Raw genomic sequence first — 21,916 nt, forward strand, 5'->3', positions numbered from 1 at the left:
GTTTTAGAAGATCAAAACTTGAGGTTCAAGGAAACAGACCAAAAATGGTCCTTTTGGGTATTTTTCCTCAAATCACTTGCGAATGGTACGATCAGTAGTAAACTCAATAACTTTGTCATTCATTCTATGCATAGTGTGTGCATTCAAGGAATTAGGTCGTCTGAGTGCAATTTGTCTTGTTGATAAGTGGGGGATGGGTAACTTTGGCTGCTATATATGGTATATAGAGATAAAGATACTACAAGGCACACTCACTGAAGTTTGGACCTCTTGCCCACAGTGTGTAGTAGAGCAAATGCAAGATCAAACAAATGACTTCCTTCAAATTCTTTTCAAATTGCCAAGGGTATTCCCCATGTCTATAAACTGCAAACATTGACCAAAAGTACCGGAAAGAGTGTGGTAATTGTCTGTGTCCATGCACAGGATGGAGGGTTGAAAAGTTTGTTCCTGGGTTATGTACAAGTGTTTAAATCTTCTTGTAAAGCTGTCAAGATACTGTTATCTTTAAATAAATTTCATAGGAAATCAACTTCTAATCCCTGCTTGGCTGCCAATCAATCATTTTAAGTTGCACATGATTAACCCTTTCACCACCATGGTTTGGCCCAATCCCATTGTTATCAATGGAGGGTGTGGACCTGTTTACAGGGAATGGGGGGGGGGGGGGGGGGGGGTGAACAGGTTAAATCAAGAAAACTCTACAAAAAAGCAGTACATCTAGAAAGCTTAAAATTGACACCTACTGTAACTCTATGAAAGGGAACATGTGTCCAATGTCAAAAACTATTGGAAGCATGAGTTTTGACACAAATAGAATAGTTGAACATCACCTAGGCTCTCAAAACCGCTGATCTCTTTACATTACAATTCACTAATAATTTGTGAACATCATTGCAACTAGGGAAGATGTCAAAAGTTGAAACATCTGATTAAAAACCAATATTCCTTAAGTTTAGCTCCAGTCCACCGTAAAACTTAATTGTTGAATGTTGATCAAAGGTTCCCATTATTTCCTCACTGTGATGCTTCCAATCATACTTAAAACATAGTCAGGATGGGGAAATTGAAAACAACAACAATATTAACATGAAAAACGCATTTATTTTCATTATAAATAAGAGAACAATCACTGTAAATATAAACAGCAATAACGAAGTGCTCCATAGAACAACAACAACAACAACAACAACTTTTTTTGGGTGTGATAACAGCAATGTTTTTTATCTAGTTGATGTTTCACCAACATCTTTTGATATTGAATAATTGATACAAGACGGATAGCAGTTGTTGATGTATCTCTCTCATTGTGAGGGGACATTTTTGATGCTATGTTAAAGTAACTCACTGTGGCTGATTTTTGGCATGATCTCCATACTTTCTTCAAGTCTGTGGACATAACTGTATCAGGAAAAAATAAATAAATTCCTTCAAAATTTGTTTTGAGTTTATTATAGTGCCAGAGAAAACGTGCAAGAAATGGCTTCTTTCACATTCATATTTTGATCATCAGAGACAATTGGCAACATCCTTCACTTTGGCCGTATGATTTTCCAAGGTGCTGTTTCAGATTTATATCCCGTAACTTATTTGTTAGCTTTAAGAAATTGGTAGACAAATTTTTACATGGTGTGTTAGGAGAACCTTGATAAATTTCAGTCACATGTACTGTATCCACCTTCAGTTATGTACCGTTTGGACCAACATCCTATAAACGACCAAGTAAATAAACTGCATGCGCACTTTTGCAGGCAACCTTACTCTTGGCTTCTTTTGGTTGTTGTTCCATGTCTCAATCAACTTTGCCACAAAGGGAGCGAAAAAATGTAATTATTATACCATTTTACAGAAATCTTTACTGGAGAGAAGTAGAATATCATTTTGTCAGATGGAAAACTTTTTGGGGTTAAAACCCCCATCGCTTCGAGTGCTGGGATTATGTCGGTTCATTTTGAAGCACCAGATTTTCTTACCAGTAACCACAACACGGCACTTCTCATGTAAAGCAAAGTATGTTTCCCACTGGATCTTAATACCACTGTCATATAATGCCAGCGATAAATTGTCCACATACTTGAGTGCATGTGTACACCCTCCTCTTCCAGATTAGTTCTATGACCAATGTAAACAGCGGGTACTTTTGTGCGGTCCAAGATGAAAAAATTTCGGCGTTTTTTCAGTGCAAAGAATGGATCATGTTTATTCACTATCAAAGACTGTCATCTCACAGGTGCCAACTTGTCTTTGATTCAAAAAGATAATATGTTCCTTTAACACTGATCATTATTTGTAATGGTTATATTTTCTACTGTAGAATCTTCCAGTCTTGTTCATAGTACAGCACATACCAAACTACACCAAACTGATAAATGCTACAACAATTCTTACAATTGTGCCATATCACCAGAAACATTTGGGTTTTAGCACATTTTAGGTAGATCAGGGTTGAAAATCTAGTTACATGTCGAGCTAGGCAACTATCAGAAGAGTTCAAATGTCAAATATAAATGAGTTTTTGGAGCTGCCTCATGTAGGAAACATTGACTCATGAATACTACAGTGCATTGTACCACCAAATTTACAATTTTTATGCACATTGAGTCGTGTACAGGTAATGTAAATTGTATTCCACCAGATTTTCCCATATATTGCTGAATGATATTTTGACAGAGCACAAAAGCCCTTCCTCCTCTGACAAAATTCGCCCTTTTCTTGTCTATAACATTGCCGTTCATTGGTTTCAGAAAACTGAGAAGCCTGCAGAAGCAGAGTTGTATGTACTGCATGTACTATCCACCCTAAACCACATCTTAGTCCTTATCATTGATAAGAGCTGATGTAGATTCTGTTGAGATATTTACCAAACCACTCCTGATGGCATAATTACACGCAGCCCACATTGACATATAAATTATATGATATCAGTGTAAACAGCGGTTCTTTTTGTCAAGGATTGCCAAAGGTTAAATCCACTCAGAATCTTTAGCATTACACAAGCAATTTCTCATGTTGCTGTGCTTCATGTCAAGACCCAAGGTTTCCAGTTTGCCGGAGCAGTTGATATCAGCATAAACATTTCGTACAGTTTATATCAGATATTGTGTCATTACGATCTTCACAGATATTATATGTCATCACTGTCTTCTTTCTGTAAGCGGTTGTGTATATCTTATCTTTCATTATTCAGCATGTTTGAAGTTGCCGACTTAAAGTGTTAATCTTGAATGATGTAGATATAATGTCAAGTAGTGTCATTAGACGGCAACTTTGTTCCATAAGTACTGTATGTATGCCTGGCTGTGGGCGATGATATTCCTTTCATGGATGGATTGGTACTGTGACAAACTGGTTTACAAATAAACGGTCTGTTTGTTGAGTCATAAAACGGGTGATAAAACATTTAAACTTAAAGTTGAAAGCAGCCGTTTCTTGTATTGTGTGGGTTTTTTGTTGGTGGACAAGCAGTATTTAAATTACAGATACCAACCTGTCCTTAGTGGTCAGAGGGCATACCAGGTCAATGTATTTGAAGTTCCCGACAGTAGTTGTTAAAATAAGACCACTTTATCAATAACCATAGATTACACCAATGTTACAAAAGTGATTGATGAAAATGCACATAGCATATGATGATGAAACAGTTTCATGAGTTTTCCTTTCTCAGACATTTATCCATATTCATAATCAGATTTTTGACCATGTTTGGCTAATATATAAATAAGAATTGGATAGGTCATTATTTGTACAAGTTACATTTGTTGTTTGTCAGCTACCCCCCCCCCCCCAAATCACATGCACAGTCTTGTACATGAAAAAGTAAATGTACATGGAATTGTGCTTTCTCATGCAGTGCGCCCTGGCCCTCTCCCCCTAATAGCTAAGTACCATAACACTAGCCAAATGTTTGGGCCCAGGAGCTAAAATCCAAGTTAACCAGTGATATGCAGTGGTATATGTACCTGATAGAAAGGTTATCAAATAACCCTTTGAGTGCCAACGTCAATTTTTGTCACCCTTATAAATTATACCTTAGTCAATTTTTGTCAGATTTTTGCCAAAATTTTGATAAAAAACTGAGGCCAATGAAATGTTGTGTTCATTTGGTCCAAAATTATCAGAAAAATTACAGAAAAGTTCACAAAAATTGATAAAATTTTGGATTAACATTTTGGTGGAAAAAATACAGCACTCAAAAGGGTTAATAGATAGATTGACAAGTAGATAATATTCAGTGTTTTGTTAGGAGCATTTCCCCAGTACACTTTACCTGGATTCCCCCAACTATCTTATCAGAATTGCACTGCAGTGCCATGTGATATTTAAGGACAACATGTATGCACAGTGCTAGTGTCCTAAAGCATTTACTTATGTAGCCAAACCTTAGCAAAACATTGATATTCAAGTGAATGCTTCTGTCTTACATTTCTAGTCGGTCCTTTCAGCTTGTTCTATTCACGGAAGTGTTATAACAGTCATCTGCAGTGTTGACTTATCCTGGAAAATATGAAACATCAATGACTTTATATATTCTAAAGACTTCTGTATGGATGTCAAGAGCTCAGTGACAACTGTGATGAATCTGTCACTGTGAATGATCTGAAGTTGACTTACATGTCGGAAATGATATTTATTCTGTATGTTGACTCTTTGGGAAAGAAGCGAAACATTGAACACCAGAAAGAAATATGACATGTAAAACCTGTATCTTCAGAGCTTACACCTCAAGATAAACTACTTCACCCATGACAAATTTATCTCATGATATCCAGTACCATCAGATGTCAAGAGTACTTCAAGTTCTACATCTGCTATCTCTGTTTATATAAAAATTATTTGTAATCCAGTTAGTATTTTATCACATTTGGAGAGACGTGGGAATTGAACGTGAGGGATGTGTTTTGTAGATAAGGATCCAAATGGGCATATTCATATATGCAAATTAGCAAACACCGCACTCCTGTCATATTTCAACCTAAAATACACACAACAAAAATTTCATGTTTTCTGTATTGGATGTGGTATTGATATAATTAAAAGAAGATGACAAAAACGTAACTGTTTAGTTATGAAAAACTTTGACCATAACTATTCAGTTTAACTTGGAGACAATTTTCTTTCATACTTTAGTATCTATTGTATTGCGCAGGCTCTATACAATGAAACACTGCAGAGTCTAACATAAGACAATGTGGTGTACTTTCAACTTGCTTATTTTTACGTTTGGGTATGTCATGCCGATTGTTTTTCCATCTCTTTAACTACTAATTAGAAAAATCTACTGCCTCAACAGTTAATTTTTGTATACAACTTCCCCAGCGATGTATAGAAAACTTCCCTAACTGGTATCACTGCTCAGATAACAACACATTTACAAATATACCTGGTACAGGGTCAAACCACTCCGAAATTTCAATGGCTGGACTTTAAATGACCTGTACATTGTCATTCGATCAACAAAGGTAACATAGCAGCTATATTTTCACCACCGTACCAGATATGAGAGTCCGAAATATAGAACCATGCCACCGACTTAGGGCAAGTACAGTCAAACTGACGGTATAGATGGTTATAAGGTGATCATTTGATTTTATAAATCATCAGCTAAATTGAAAATGCAGATAACATTTGAGCAAACATTTGAGCAGAATGTAGCCTAGTGGCATGCTCACATCATCAACTAAATATTATATCATTTGCAGCTATTGCTGTACATGTTACAAGATCCTCAACTCTCAGAAAGTTTTGTGAAATCTTTTTTGTTAATTATTACTTTATTAGCTCTTAAAGTACAATAATACTAAGGAAGCTATTACAGTCACACTGAGCTCATATCCATCTGTTAAACTGTTTGAGCTCATATCCGTCTGTTAAACTGTTTCTGTAAACTTTTTAACTGACTTCATCTGTCAAGTCCACATATCAAAATTGATATAGCATAGCATGTACTTGTCCTTTTAAGCATGAAACCTTAAATCAGTAAACTGACAGGCATGGATGGTGACAATGTAAGCATGCTATACATCTTACACGCAATAGAGGTGAACTTTTTTCTTTATATGGAGGACAGAGTACTGCTAGGTTGAGGAAATGGGTCCAAATATAGATTTTTTCCAAGTGTTCCTTTGAAGATGGTTTAGGCTTTAAAACAATCTCTTAGAGCAAAGAAAATTCAACCAAACATAGTCATGGTACAGTAGTTTCTTATCATTTATTATATCATACAAGTATATTGATGGTAAAATACAGCGATCTGATTGGTCGAGACGAGAATAGAACTGTAGAATATTGGCGATTTACCACGGCTGGCATACGCGAGAGCTCTCAGCTTGAGCAAAAATCCGCTTATGACATTCCACACAAGAATTTCAATATACTGTTATGATATAATAGCAATAAATCACACCCAGTGACAGTATACCACTCGATTTTGACCAGCTCACTTCATATATACATGAGTGATAGCGAGTGCATATATGTCGTGAACTGGTCAAAATCTTGTGGTATACCATCGCTGGGTGTACTTTATTGCTTAAATGTGGTATTTTACATGCACATGTAAGTGTATGTATGTTTGAGGAATGAAAGACCATGCTTTGACCGTGCTTTGACCAATTTCTATATGTAGGAGCAAAAGAAAAGCCAAAAATTAATGGGTTAGACAAAGCGGAACATATTACTTTGGCTTTCCTCTCACCCTAGCCTTTAAATAAACATCAACAGTCACAGTCCAGGAAGAAATCTCTTGTCCCATTATAATACCAACATGCCAAAGAAACTTGTATCTTTACATGTAATGGAACATTGAGTTTGACAGACTGGTTTGCCATGAGAACATAGACAAGCAAACGTGAACTGAATAGAACTATCATGGATGCCTTTGCTGATGATGTGTGGATGAATGTAATTTCTCTAATGTTTCAATCTTATGGGAAATCTTATTCTTATTGCATGTACAATGTGGTTAAAATGTGACCATGAACATGATACAGTTTAGGTCAGTAATCATCTACCAATGACTGTGTGCATGGTGATCAAGTGACAAGGTTTTGTTGCCATTTCCAACCAATCACAGCTCACTACAATGGGCAAATTATGCTGTCATCTTAAGACAGGTATTCAAAACCACAAGTTGTCATCGGTGTAAAACCTGACATGTAAACTGTCAGGAATTCCACACATGTCACTTATCATTCAAAGTTTATAGTGACCGTGATATGGCATGAATGACGCCATTGTGTAGTTACATGTGCCCAGGTTCTCACTTGACCAAACTGTAAACTATATGATTGATTATTAGGTGACAGAAGGAACACCTATAAATAGACACCTACACCTACCTACATGTAGTTGTGATAATGTAAGAGTCTCATTTGGCCCAACGAATTGAGTCATAGTTCTGAAACTAGAGGGACAAGATTTACAATTTGTGTCAAACTTTCTATAAATACCATTCAGTGACCAGTTTCCCATGACCTTTATCCACTGTTTGTGGGTCAAATCACACCTTCTGGACCGGCAAGATAGGTCAAAGCATTTAACTTTGTCAAGTACTTTTTTAGTGGTCATTGGCCCTCTGAGGGCATGACATCATTGTGACATATGACATCACTTCCGAAGCCCCCCCCCCCTAAAAATGCTCCAAGCAGATCTCAGTTAAGTACAGTTAAGTAGGCCTATGAACTGTATCTGGGAAAATTATAGCTGATTGGTAGACTGTAATTATTCACAGCAACTTAAGGAGTCTGATTTAAGGCTACCGTGTAGCTGATTGGCTGTTTTAAAATCATTCTTCAACGTCACTGATATTAAGCCCAAAATAGGCTTTTATTTCGGAACTGTGTACATTGCCAGATAAATGGCCAGCATATGATGTCATTTCATCAGTTTTGTCAAACTTTTTTATCCATACATGGTGGCTTAGTTCTGAAGCAAGATGCAACCACAAAAGGGAATTGTTTTAATATTCTGTCGATAAGGCATGTATGGATGCTTGTTCCTTTGTAATGATTTATAATGAATACAGTATGTGACATCTGCCATGCTGGAAATAATTCTATGATTTACTTGTCCAGACCCAGAGATTTTATGGATCAGGCATGGTCCCTTCGTGATGGGGAGAGACCGTGGATGGGGCTTTTATGTATGTACCATGGATGCATGCTAGTTTGTGATATTACACTGTGCAAATGATATGTGACATATGTTGGGGCTTTAAATAATTCTGAAACTAACTTAATATCCGGATCAGAAAATAACCCATGCTCAAATATGCATTGAATTTGATCTTGTATATTCATGTTTAAGGTCACAAGATACCAATGCGTAATTGTGAGATTTTTCTCAAGTTTTCAGTCAATGGTTACTGTGTAATAATAACTACTGGTATTTTGAGAATTTCAAAATATGTGTGAATAGACTACATAGACCGTTGAGCAAAGAGACTGCAATTCTAATGACAGACTGAAAATTTCAATTTTTCCAGATAAATATGAAAGTACCTGTCGGAGACAGACAGACAATTATTATTTCCAGCCCTAGTTGTACATTGCTGAAGCACAGCAGCAGTTATCTCATAGGTCACATGATTCTCCAAGGTGTTTGAAGACTGGTTTAACAAATATGGGAACGCACTGCACATCAACCCTCACATTGTCAAATATTTTAACAAATTATTCACAATGGATATTACAAAATTTTAAATATGGAAGTAAATTTTTGTCAACTTGTTATTTTTACGACATAAATTTCCTTCTTTTGCCTTCATTTGACTATTTCGCAGTTCTCCCACCCAACTCAAATCCTCCCATCATGTTAGCTCCTATATTTCATGTCTTTTTTAAAAAAGCTTGGCAGAAGTACACCTCTCCTTCAAGTGGTTAAATTAACTCGGTATCTGTGACATTCATAGAACATATTTACATGCATATCATAATAGCTCTATCAGATTTACATATCTCAGAGTACAGACTACCAGTGGCCTAAGTTAAGTTTGCGTGGGCAGTGGTTTCCGTTCCACTTGAGTCAACGGAAGCCCTCGTCATTACTCTCATCATGGAGCACCTAGCATTACCGGTAGGAGTCAATGACTTCCTGTGTGATATACAGTTTGGAAAATGAAAAAAAAATGAAAAAAAGCAGACTGTTTTGACTCTTAGGATGCGTGCCTTAACTTGATGATAATTCATCAATCACATTCCAAATTATCTGATTATGAGACTATAAAAATTAACTTTTAAATTTTTGCAATAATGGAGGTCTACATAGACCCTGGAAATACATTCAAAACTTCAGAACGTCATACTTTGCTGAATGTGCAAAATATATAAACTCATTTATACATATCCATACCATTTGTGCGGTCATTTATTTATCGTGTACCAGTATTTTTTCATTTGATTTAATAGCTGTGTATTCCTAGTTTGCATTGACTCTTTGAAGTTCTCTGCTTGAAAAATTCATGGAATACTAAGATACCATGAAAGAACAAAAGTTTTAGCAACCATAATCAGTAACACTGTAGTTGAAGATAGTCTAGAGAGGGACTTTGCTTTGTTACTGCAAAGTGAATATCAAGAGAGAGATCAGTTCTCAAGAGTCTATAATCAGTTTTTTTTGCCGACAGTGTGTATGTTGTGACGAAGATGTGTAGAACTGATTTGTGTCGGTTTTATGAATAGAGAAACGTTAAAGGTCAACTAGAGGCAATCATGTGATCACTATCGTGCCATCAATCAAGCATTCATTCAAGCTTTGAAAGTTTAAAACAGAAGTTATTTCTACAAATTCAACCACTCTAATTTTTAACAGGTTCAACCAATGGCTGGTGAGTTGTTGTGAGGTCATTGTTTTGAATTATGACAGCGGTCTTTGCAGTAAATAACTTTGAATCCAAGGAATTACCCCGGTAGCTTATTTTAGATGATACCTGCAAACTTGACAAAGTAGCACTGCTGCCTTTTGTAAATCAATTGATAATGAAATATTACTGCATTTATTTACTGACAGGTTAAATCTTACATGCAGAGAAAGCAGCTTTTAGAAATTATCTGAAAGATGTGAGTATAAGTGGTAAATTGAAAATTCACAATGGTGTACTGATTCATACTGCATTGCCATGTTAAGATATGATAGTTGCAAAATGACAACAGAAAGTGTGTGACCTGCAGCATTTCATTAAAGTAGATTACACCTTGGCGATAGATATTTGGACTCACAATTTTTCACTAAACTTTTCTTGTCTGCACTAGTGTGGCCTTATGTTGAAGCTCTGGGAGAAAACAAATGTTTAAACTGTCTTACATTTTTGAAAATGGAGAATTTAATTTTTCCCTTAGAGTTAACACAGCACTGGAGGACAGTAAATGTTTGGTGTCAGTAAATGTTTGGTAATTTGTTTCAGCAGTAACCTCGATTTTATAGCTAAATTTGAAAGAGAATGGTTGAAAGATTCCTTGTGGAAAGTACAAGCAAAAGTTTAGGCCGTTCAGATTCAAGGTGCATACTACTTTTAAACTGGATGATGTCTGTGTGTCTTCTGCGCGTGGAGATATGTGTGACATTGGAATCAAAATGTTATGATGCAGAGATCAGAGCTAACCTATTGCTTTGAGGTTTATGATTATGATTCATATACCTGTAGAAACACTAGTAACATGTCTGGGTTGCCATGCAAAATCTTCTGAGTGCAAGTAACAAGTAACACTGATGTACTTGTAATATACAGATGACCTATTGGTAATACATGCAGCAAGTTCATAATGCACAATTTTAGATCAATGAATATTCTCCTTAATATGACAATGACTCATTATCGGTTAATTTGCATACTCAGTGCTCATTAATACATTTTGCATAAATGAATACCATTATTAAAGTATATTGAGCATTAGAAATACGAGATTAAGTTTGATATTAGAAGAGCATCTTGAAATGCCTCATTTTTTTCATGATTTTAAAGTTTTTTTATAAACAGGTTGGTTTCACCTTTAACCCTTTCACCACCATGGTTTGGCCCAAATCCATTGTTATCGATGGTGCATGTGGACTCATTTACAGAGAATTAGGGTGAACAAGTATACATATATTTCACCTCGTTCCCTTGTACACACATTCTACTGTAGCAATGAAAATGGCAGGCTCGTATCCAAAAAGGATGCCAAATTTGCACCTGTCCAGTACTTTCAGACACACAGCTTGCAAAACCAATGTGGACCATGGCTTGAATCTGTTAGCAGGTAGTTATATCTTAAGGTTAGGGAGCCCGTGTCATATGATTTTACGGTCCATCCTTATTTTGTGCATCTCTTCCCCATGATACACATAGAATACCACCAAAATGTAAAATTAGCTTCTTTTATCTCGCTTTATCTCACTACATACCATACATGTATGATTTCGTCCACTTTGCGACACTTGCATACCAATGAACAGGAGCCAATGATATCAAAGGTACAGGTCAGTCACTGGTTGTGCAGGGAGCAGTCATCTAGAATGCCAAAAACAAACAATATCAGCCTTGGATGTCCAAACCCATTGCCATTGTATCTTAGCCATACATGGTGCATTTTGTATTATTTTGAAGGCATGGCACTTGAACATCAGAATGAAGGTGTATATAAACTGTGCCTGTTAAATCCAAGGTGAGAGTGTTGGATTGCTAAGGAGAAAAACTTTATAAACACAGTGCATATTAATGCCCTTTCATCTGACAGAAATTGACTGTGTTTTCATAAAAAGTAGCTTTCAGGACAATAAACAGCTAAACAGTGAAACTTTAATTTATGCACACATGACTCAAGTTGAATTCGCCAATAACTAACTTCAAACATTGACTTTGAACAATGAATATGTAAGTTTACCTTGTCTGTCTTTCCTAGCGTTAACAAGGAATTAATTTACATTGTGTTAGTTCAGTAGTTACTGCGAAACCGGTAAAAAACTACTGAGATTTTGTCAACAAAGAAACAATCCTTGTCAACCGTTGCAGGGAAGTACTTTCCTCTTTACCAAGATGACATTTATTGGTGTGATTAGTTATGCTATAACTTCTCCATTCTTTTATTTGTTTTCCATGAATTTCTCCGCAAGTCAGTCTTGGAACTCCAATATGGCATAATGAAACTTCCAATACTGTATGTAACTTCCACTTCCTATGCACATCCACTCACTGCAGCTCCCTGATCCATGCAATCCAATATTTGTAACATCTAACCATTATGCTGTATGGTATCATTGAGAAAGCTAAGATGTAGCTTTCAAGTTGCACTCAGAAATCAAAATTTTAACTTCAAAAGTGACAATGCATTTTGCTAGTGTATGTACAATTCCATATTAGCTTTTGGTTTGTGACATGCCTTTGTTTCTCAACTCACACTTGGACTTCAAAGATTTTTCAAAAAATTTCAGAGCATTTATGTAGGATGCATTGAAACAGACGGTATCAAAAGATTGAAGCACAAACAAAAGCAATCATTGCCACTAAATCATAATGTCAAGAAGCAGTCAACTCCCAAATTTCTGAGATTGCCGCCATCAGAACATGTGTGCGTATGGACATGATACATATCACAGGTTACTACAGGTGTTTATCAAAGAATCAAATAGCTACAATAGAAACAGTCAATATCAGTTGTGGTTAACACTTCCTGTTTGATTTCCGCTCTCAACAAGAATAACATCGGCAACTTCTATTCTCAGGTCAGCCGCACCAATGAAACTATTAATCCGCGATTTCTTGTTGGTAGGCTGACACTTTGTGCGTCGGCAGCGGATGGGAAAAGAACAAGGCAGAATTTTTGTGTTCATTTGTTGGCAAAAAAATTTCATTCTTTTTTTTTCAGCATGCATCTTGTGGAATCCCAGTTTGTGGGCAGGGAATATGAGAACAGTTGTTTTTTTAGTGGATACCAATAGGGAGGGCAAAAGCATATTAGTTGGTAGAGTAAGCTTGTGTACTTGGGATAGGGCAGCAAGGAGATTTAGCAGTGTGGTTACATGAAACCCAGGTCTCCTCAACCAGCGAGATGAAAAATTTTGCACAAGAGCAGAAATATTTCCAGAGTGGATGAACATTTAGAAGAGTATTTCTGCCAAAGTTATAACTTTGTTAACTGTCTTTTTGATGACCTCAATAAAAAACTTGTTAAAAAAAACTACCTTTGAACAGCATATTTGTGAGTAAAACCTTTTTGAACATAATTTCTGAAAGTCAGTTGGTTTTCTACCCCAGGCGTATCTCAACCATATTTGTTTGGCAAAGCAATCACTGCAATGTCAGTTTTGAATGGACTTTGATATAAAATGTTACTTGAGAGGTAACAACCTTCAGGAAAGCAAATTGTCTTTTCTTTAGCTTATTTGCATGGCTTCACTGCAAAGGTGTAGCAACTATGGAAATAGGTTGACGCAAATATTGTTTTGCGGTAATCACTGCTAAGAATAGAGTACTTCATTAGAGGTGCCAAGAAAACTGAGTTCTTACCCAAAGATTTTTGTCTACAGATCTTGACTTGTGCTAAGAGTGTCCGTTTGCCACAAACTAGTCATTTGTACACATAACTGTTGTTAGTGCAAGAGTACAGTCGACAAGTTTGTTGACAGTTTGTAAGGTGAGCATTAAAATAAACCCCAAAATAAGAAATCTTTTCACAAAGCTCATCCATAGCCTAGATGAACTCATTTACATATGTGTCAGTTCTGTCCGAAAAAATCTGCAGTAAAATGGACACTAGTTTTCTATAGGTTTCTATAATCTAGGGCATTCACATTGCAAGAACTTGTGTGTGACTTTTTCACAGTCCTGGGTTGCAACAAGTGGAAGCAATTGAATACCAGAATAAGTTTTCCAAGCAGTAGTTTGTGCTATGTAGAGTCTGGGTTGTACTTTCAGTGTGCCTGGAAGTCAAAGGGAGGCGGAGCTTTATGAGTCGGGTGATATAGTAGGGTACTGTGCACCAATCACAGAGTAGAGCATGAAATATGTGAATTTTAAAAAAGTAGGAAGGGCTCATCGTGTCAGCATACCTCTGCCTACACAGACCATGACAGTAGAAAAGTACATGCTCCTCATGCCTACTACAAAGAATGGTGGTTATATATATATATATATATATATATATATATATATATATATATATATATATATATATATTCTCTGCTGATGTGTATGGTACCATCTGTTCAGAATTTATTATATACTTACTGGATTCCATTGGTGATATCTGCCCACAGGCGCATTCAGCCAGCAGTTTTGACAATCCAATCTTGCGTAATAAATTTTCTATATACATTTGAATGACAGATCAACACATCATCACAGCTGGGTCTCAATAAATCCCACTTATCGGTAAATCAGATTAATAGAAAGAATGTCTCTCCTCCTACTCATAAAATTTGCCAGATGCCTGCAGTGGCAGTCTGCCAGTCTATCACCACTAGCCACTGAGAAGCAACTCCATTAGGGCTAATTGATGATGGCTTCGCGGACCCAGCAAGTAGCCTATTAAATCTCACTTCACCTTCTGTGTTGATATTGCATGTTTGTTGACTGGTTATCAGAGATAAGGCAAAGTATACAATCAGTGTAATTGAATTGATAGCAGGTCACAGCGTGGGCTCTGTGAAGTGTCAGTTCTCATGTCAATGGGTCCTGTCTATTCACTTCCACTGGTAACAAGAGACATAGGCATGATCAGTTAAAGTGAACCTTTACCAAAAGAAAAAATGATCTCGTCGTTTACATGCTTTTCCCACATGTATAGTACATGTCATAAGAAGTGCAAAATGAATTGCTCACAAATGTTACAATAGATAAGGAGTATAAAATAAATCGCACATTTCATGTACACAGATGGAATAGTTTGATACAATTTGCCGTGTAGTTTTGTTTATATATATATACGTATGAAAAGAAAAAATGCACGATAATATTTGTTATGAATTGTGTATGTTTTGCATGAACTTTGTCACAGCTTAAGTAATTTATATTATAAATATGGAAGTGTATGTCACAAAAATACTGGTGTGTACATTAAGGTAAAACTCGCCTCGGGGACAGATATTTGGACTCTCAAATTTCTACAGTTCTTTTCTAATCTACCACTTGTGGAGGCTCATTTTAAAGGTCTTTGAGAAAGAAAAACTTTCATCATCTTACTTTTTCAAAAATCTGAAATTTTATTTTTCCCCTAGAGAGTTAACACGGGGACTGTGGCCATTTTGAATTTCAAATATTGCAAAATGTTGGATAATTTGTTTCGCAAGTTCCAAACTTTGCACGTTGACCCCCAATTTTTATTGTTGATTTGGTAAGAGAATGATTGAAAGTTACTCTGAAGAGAGTTTGAGCAAAAGTTTAAGTCGTTCTATTTCACGGCGCACACTACCTTAAGTGCATGAGTTGACAGATTTAGTGACAGTAATGAAGCACCTTTGTTTAGAGAATGATTAAGATTCAGGTTCAGATTCGTTTATTGCGTTTCAAGGCCTCCGGCCCATATGCAAGGGGGGGGGGGGGGGGTACAGAGATTTTAAATACATGTATACGCTGTTCTACCCTTCCTCTGGCTCTAGAGGAAGGGAGAAGGTACGATAAGATTTTGTAAATTTTGCTCACAGAGAGATGTAGAAAATGAATACCATTTTCTTCTGGAATGCCCGGTTTACATGGAACTTAGAAAACAATACTTATCACATGCTTATTTTGAGCAACCAAACTTTCATAAATTTGTTCAACTTATGAGCACATCTACAACTGATGGCCTTCTGAATCTATGTATTTTTGTAAACAAAGCCTTTAAAGCAGAGAACGATAGCTCTCTCACAAATAGTAATCCATGACTGAAACATTACTATTCTACTGTAGATATTTTTGCATTGTCTATGTTTTTTGTTTGTGATTCTAAGAATGATTAAGAAGGGTGTGCTGTGGCATTGATAGTTTGAAAACATGGCACTAGTCAAGCAGTGTGATAATGAATGAACTTGACCCACTAGTTGAGGGTGTGGATATTTTTTTCGGAATATACATTACAGTATTCTGTTATGTACAATGTGATGAGACGTGTGTAGTGCATTTCAAACAAATTCTTAATAATAATAATAATAATAATAATAATGATGATGATGATAATAATTATAATAATAATACAGTAAACAGGTAACATATTAGGGTATACAAAGATTCCTCATGATCCATGAGACAGCCAAATATTTGATGAAGTTAAGAAGTGTTCCCTTGTTTTCCCATAAGTTGAGAGCAAAAATCCTATAGTATTTAATTACAGTTGATGAGACTTTGTTAAAGTTGTGTTACTTGAAGCTCTTAGCTGTGTTTGCCACAAAAATGTTCATTTTTCATGTTCAAGTGAAACACGGTACTGTAGATTTCCCATAATTCATTATGATTTGTATCCTCGGAGATTCTCCAGAGAAGTCTACCAGGTCTCCCATGTGTAGACAAATTCATAGACTAGTTATAATAATTCTGAAAACGTACTTTTAAGAACTCCATTCTTCTCAATTTTCATTTTAAATGATTTGGAAAATTATGCAAGATTGAGAGAGGAGATAGCATTTTTGTAAAATTTTTCACTGATTGTGTCTTCTGCCATACAGAATAGTGTGATGGAAAGTAGGGAGACTAGTTGCACCTGTTTTTTGAAACAAAAAGATATTGATTTTTTGCAATGGAAATGACAAAAGAAATTTGCATATTGCTTATATGCAGAGCTGAAAAAGTTATAAGAAAAGTAGCCTTCAAGGATACAAATCAAAGAGTGTTGTGGGTAATTTATTGAACTGTGTGAAATGCCATTGCTCTTATAAATGATGATCATCAGATCATGTGTAACAATGGCACACTGGTTTTTGTCAGGGTATATAATGGATACCTCGTTTATCATGTTTATTTATATTTTGATGTGTTTGTTTATTTGCCATTAAAGATGCCATACAATGGCTACTATAATATGAAGGAAGACTTGTTCAAATGTCGCACAATGACCAGAACGGTAGAACAGTCGAAAAAAAGTTTACAACAGCCACTCGTTATGGATTACAGCAGTGTATCTAAAACACAACCTGATTGGCTCCAGCACAGCTCAAGATTTGTACGTGATCTCCTATGCTAGTGGGTCGGATGTAGAGAGGTGAATATCAGTTTGAACGATAACAGTAAAGAACAACTAAATGTTGAAACGTCGCCATCTCTACATCTGATTGAAACCTGATTAGTTGTATCGTAAACCTCTCATATCTTTGAGTAGTACTTTCATTTAAGTCATACATGTATGCATGAACACTTATAATTGCTTACAATTTGTATTGATTTTTTCATTTATTTACATTTATTTGTTTTTTTGTTTTTTTTCATGTATTCATACGCAGTTGAGAACAAACAGGTTCCTTTTACTATTGGTAACCAGATAAACCTATCGTAACAGAATGGAAAAGTTCAAAAAAGGTCATTTTCTGCAATTTGTTAGATATACGGTATACTGTCACAAGCTGTGTTGCAAATGATTCAATAATAACAATAACCAAGACTTAAAAGAAATACTGTTTCTAAAATTCCTTTTGCTGCAAACATTGTTACAATGCCATTGTTTTACAGACTGAGTAGAGCTCATTAAAAGTAGACAGGGATATTGCCAATCAAAGATGTAACGTGTGGATGTGACCTAAAGTAGAGTTTGTACACAGCAGCTTTTGCACAGTACACATCGAAATGCTGAATGCTCATTTTGATTTGCTGTCTGTCTGCTATAGTGTGTCTGCATAGCTACAAGGTTATCTTATGGCACTGCCCGGCAACTTGCTTCCGAGGAGCATGGCAGTAATGTATGTCGTAAGCACTGCAGCTCCATCAAAAGAGAAAAATACCTTACTACCCATGTGTATAGTCATGTAGTTATGGATTGTTTGTTAAAATGTTCGTGTTTGTCCCGTAATGGCTTAGAGTCACCGAAGAAAATGGAGAAGTTACAAAACATAACCTGAACTTACAAATAAGATACTCAACCAACAAAGGGGAAGTCCTTCAGAGGTTTCAGTGTGTTCCAAGAATTGATCTGATAAAAACCCTCAAGATAATCTACAGTGAAATAAATGAGACCGATAATGTTATACAGATGGCTTTATTTGACAGGTCCAAAAAATTCCATGTTTACTTACAAGTAAAGCCGCCAAAGCAACACCCTACTTTGTAATGTACCGTAATTTATGAAATGCTGTCAGCAAAAGACATAATGTGGATGCAGACAAATGAACAAAAGTTACTGCTTTAAAAATAGGAAGGGCTACCATATCACTCACACCTCTCCGTGATCTTTTCATACTGGCAAATCGTTGCTACAATGCTAATGTTATCAATATGGTACACATACGGTATACCTGTAGACTGGAAGTAACAGGAGGATGGAAGGCAGCTGTTTCTATAGCATTACCCACCCGTAGGTCTCGGTGTCGGAAGACTTTACTGAAACGCATGATATCTTTGTAGTAAAATATGAACTGATAGCCCAATAGTATATATATTATTGCCTGAATACATGGGTTGAAGTGCCCGAGAGCAGGTGACAATTAGTCCAACGCCAGGAGGGCAAATTGTCTCCTGCTGCGAGGGCACATAAACCCATGTGTTGTGGGCAATAATATTTTTATTACATGCCTCTTCACAGTTAATGCTATATGACATTTAGTTACATGCATGGCATTTTCAAATAATCTACCATTATCAACCAGCATCAAACAGATTTCAACAAAAGTCAAAATCGGAGTGCACGCATGTATATTTTACATCTAATCTTAGTATTCTACTTTGACGTCGAAAACGTCGAAGGGCTTCACTGGACTGGGTAACCATGGAAACCGGTCAGTACATTGTTCACCGGCCCGGTAACTCCCCAGATGTTCCTATTCAAACCAATGCACTGATTTGCAATAACATCAAGGCATGTAATAAAACTTTATTTATCCCCAGGCCCTGATAAGATACTACCGGTAGTAATAAAGTTATGCTTCTTGTCTAAGCTATCAGTCTTTAATACCTATCACATTTACCCTTCTTGACATCCATGATCACCAACGCAGAAAATGAATATTTCTGTCTGTCTTTTTAATATATTGGGACCGTATATCCACTGCTACATGTAAGACTTGTAATCATATACTTGCTCCATTATTGATGTTCATCCCACAAGCTATACTTTAGAAGAGAGATACAAACCGGAATATAAAGGTTATTTGAGACTGCCATTATATATATATATATATATATATATATATATATATATATATATATATAATATATATATATATATATATATATATATATATATATATATATATATATATATATCAACAGTTGTAACATCGGTGACTACTACTGGTATTCAAGCTTTTGATCCATTATATGGAAGACATGCATGTGTCGTACGCCAATTTGCATTGAACACAGTTTATTTTTCCCTATTCTGTTTCAGTCTGGCTGGCATGTCAAGAAGTGTGACAGTGACAGTGGCTTACATCATGACAGTTAGTGAGTACGGATGGCAGGACAGTCTTAGAGCAGTTAAAAGTGCCCGCCCAGTTGCCTTACCAAACTTTGGCTTCCAGAGACAACTACAACAATATGAACATACCACATTAAAGAAGGTGAGTAATCAACAATAAAAACATGTACATACATACATACATACATACATACATACATACATACATACATACATACATACATACATACATACATACACATACATACATACATACATACATACATACATACATACACATACATACATACATACATACATACATACATACATACATACATACACCATACACACACACATACATACATACATACATACATACATACATACATACATACATACATACATACATACATACATACATACATACACACACATACATACACACATACATACATACATACATACATACATACACACACACACACATACACATACACACATACATACATACACACACACATACATACATACATACATACATACATACACACATACACACACACACACATACATACATACATACATACATACATACATACATACATACATACATACATACATACATACATACATACATACATACATACATACATACATACATACATACATACATTTGTCAATTGTCATACAAACTGATGTCATACATCAGTTGTTAAAATGATCGCAATTTATGCTAGGTATCAGACTGGAGGCTTTCTGCTGGTGACCTTTGACACAACTCACCTGAGCACACAAAGCATATCTTTCCTAAGTTTATCATCAGTCAGAATGTTTGAAGAGAATCAGAATAAGTCTACTGTGCTCCTTATTTCCCAAGTTACCAGTTAATGAACAAGTTGCCAATCAATCAGTCAAAGAAAACAACACAACATCAAACACCAGTACAACGGCTTACTGACTACGCATGCGCAGATTCATAATATACTATGCAAGTAACCTGAGTTTCATGGGCGCCGCCATGTTTTTTTGAGTGCTCATAAATAAATAAACACGAAACGTGCTCGCTATATTTTATAGCATCCCTATGTCTTTTTTTTAGCGAGTAATTATATTATCCACCCTGTCGCTGATACAAAATATCGTTACTATCACTCCCAAAAAATAGAAGAAGAGAGAAAACTGTCGTGCATATGAACGAGAACATTCGCAAAGAATGCTGGGATTGAATCTTAGAAAAGCGTCCTCTGTGTCAATAACTTGGTGCTAAATTTGCCCGTTTTTAATCGTAACGCTGATTTTCAGCTTACAATGTCGAAAGTTGGGCGTTACAGTTACTATTGCAACGTTAATGATGGCACAATACGTCCCTTGTTAAACATAAAAGGTAGTTATCATGGTAAAAATTGCCAATTTATGTCGAACTTTTTTACACATAACAGAAAATCTATACCTACGGTCTGACATCGTGTACTTGAACTGTCATCAGAGGGTAAACCAGTCATACTTGTACAAATGTATATAGAAAGTAACAATTAATTCTATTTTATCCTTTATGATTACTGATCATGAATCAATACAAATAACATTTTTAATCTCAACACCTGGCGCGACACCAAGGGCTAAGCCCTATATAATAATAAATGTACGGTGATTCTCTTATATTTTCCATTAGTTTATCTCTCTTTATTATAACTGTGGTTTTTACTTGATTCATATTGTATTGAACATCAATGACGTATTTTATCTGGAAATTACAACAGTTGACCTCTCCAACCAATTGTCCACCCACAACGATGACCTCTCCTGACCCCTGAATCCACTGATTTTGTGCTGTTTAGATTTAAAAGTAGCCCTTTGTCTGAAGAAAGTCTAATTTTGCCATAGATGGCATTGGATGACATGTGATGGCTGATGTACAGTCAAGGTTGTCCCTAAATCAGTTAATTTCTATGTGAAGCCCCCTTATGCACCATATGTGTACCAGGTGCATACACAGCAAAATATGTAGGAGATCACAGATCCACTGGATTACACATAATATTTACACCAAATATGGAAGTTAAAATCGTAACTAAACTATGTCTTTGATATTTCCTGATGAACTCACTGATCTTTTCCTTAAGAACACAGGGGTTGTATGAGGTCCTTGTTGTGGTCAATTTTATAGTAATCCAGACACAATTGAGTAATTTGGTAATCTGTATTGCAGAGTTCAGCAAGTCTCGTTTATGAAATGTCAAATGTTTATGGTGTCTTTTACAAGCATAAATCAAATTTAATAAAAGGGTCAAATGACTAAGAGAATACTTATATACACTTACAGTTTTTGTTCAAACTACATAGGTGTGTTTATTTGATAAGACTGCTGTGTTAAGGTTGACTCATTTGTAAGATTAATTGAGTTTGTAGTCCAATCTCAAACA

The 21,916-nt window shown here is 35.9% G+C and overlaps 1 protein-coding gene across 2 annotated transcripts in view; it reads left to right on the forward strand.

The window, feature by feature from the left end:
• Window positions 1–21,916, forward strand: part of LOC139147359 (dual specificity protein phosphatase 22-B-like) — an 89,149-nt gene that overhangs the window by 48,533 nt on the left and 18,700 nt on the right. For both annotated transcript variants that reach the window (XM_070718418.1, XM_070718417.1), the window contains exon 6: window positions 19,482–19,653. In XM_070718418.1, coding sequence (XP_070574519.1) covers window positions 19,482–19,653 — 172 coding nt within the window. The remainder of the gene's footprint in view (window positions 1–19,481; window positions 19,654–21,916) is intronic.

Source organism: Ptychodera flava, chromosome 13 (assembly GCF_041260155.1).
Source record: "Ptychodera flava strain L36383 chromosome 13, AS_Pfla_20210202, whole genome shotgun sequence".
Lineage (NCBI taxonomy): Eukaryota > Metazoa > Hemichordata > Enteropneusta > Ptychoderidae > Ptychodera > Ptychodera flava.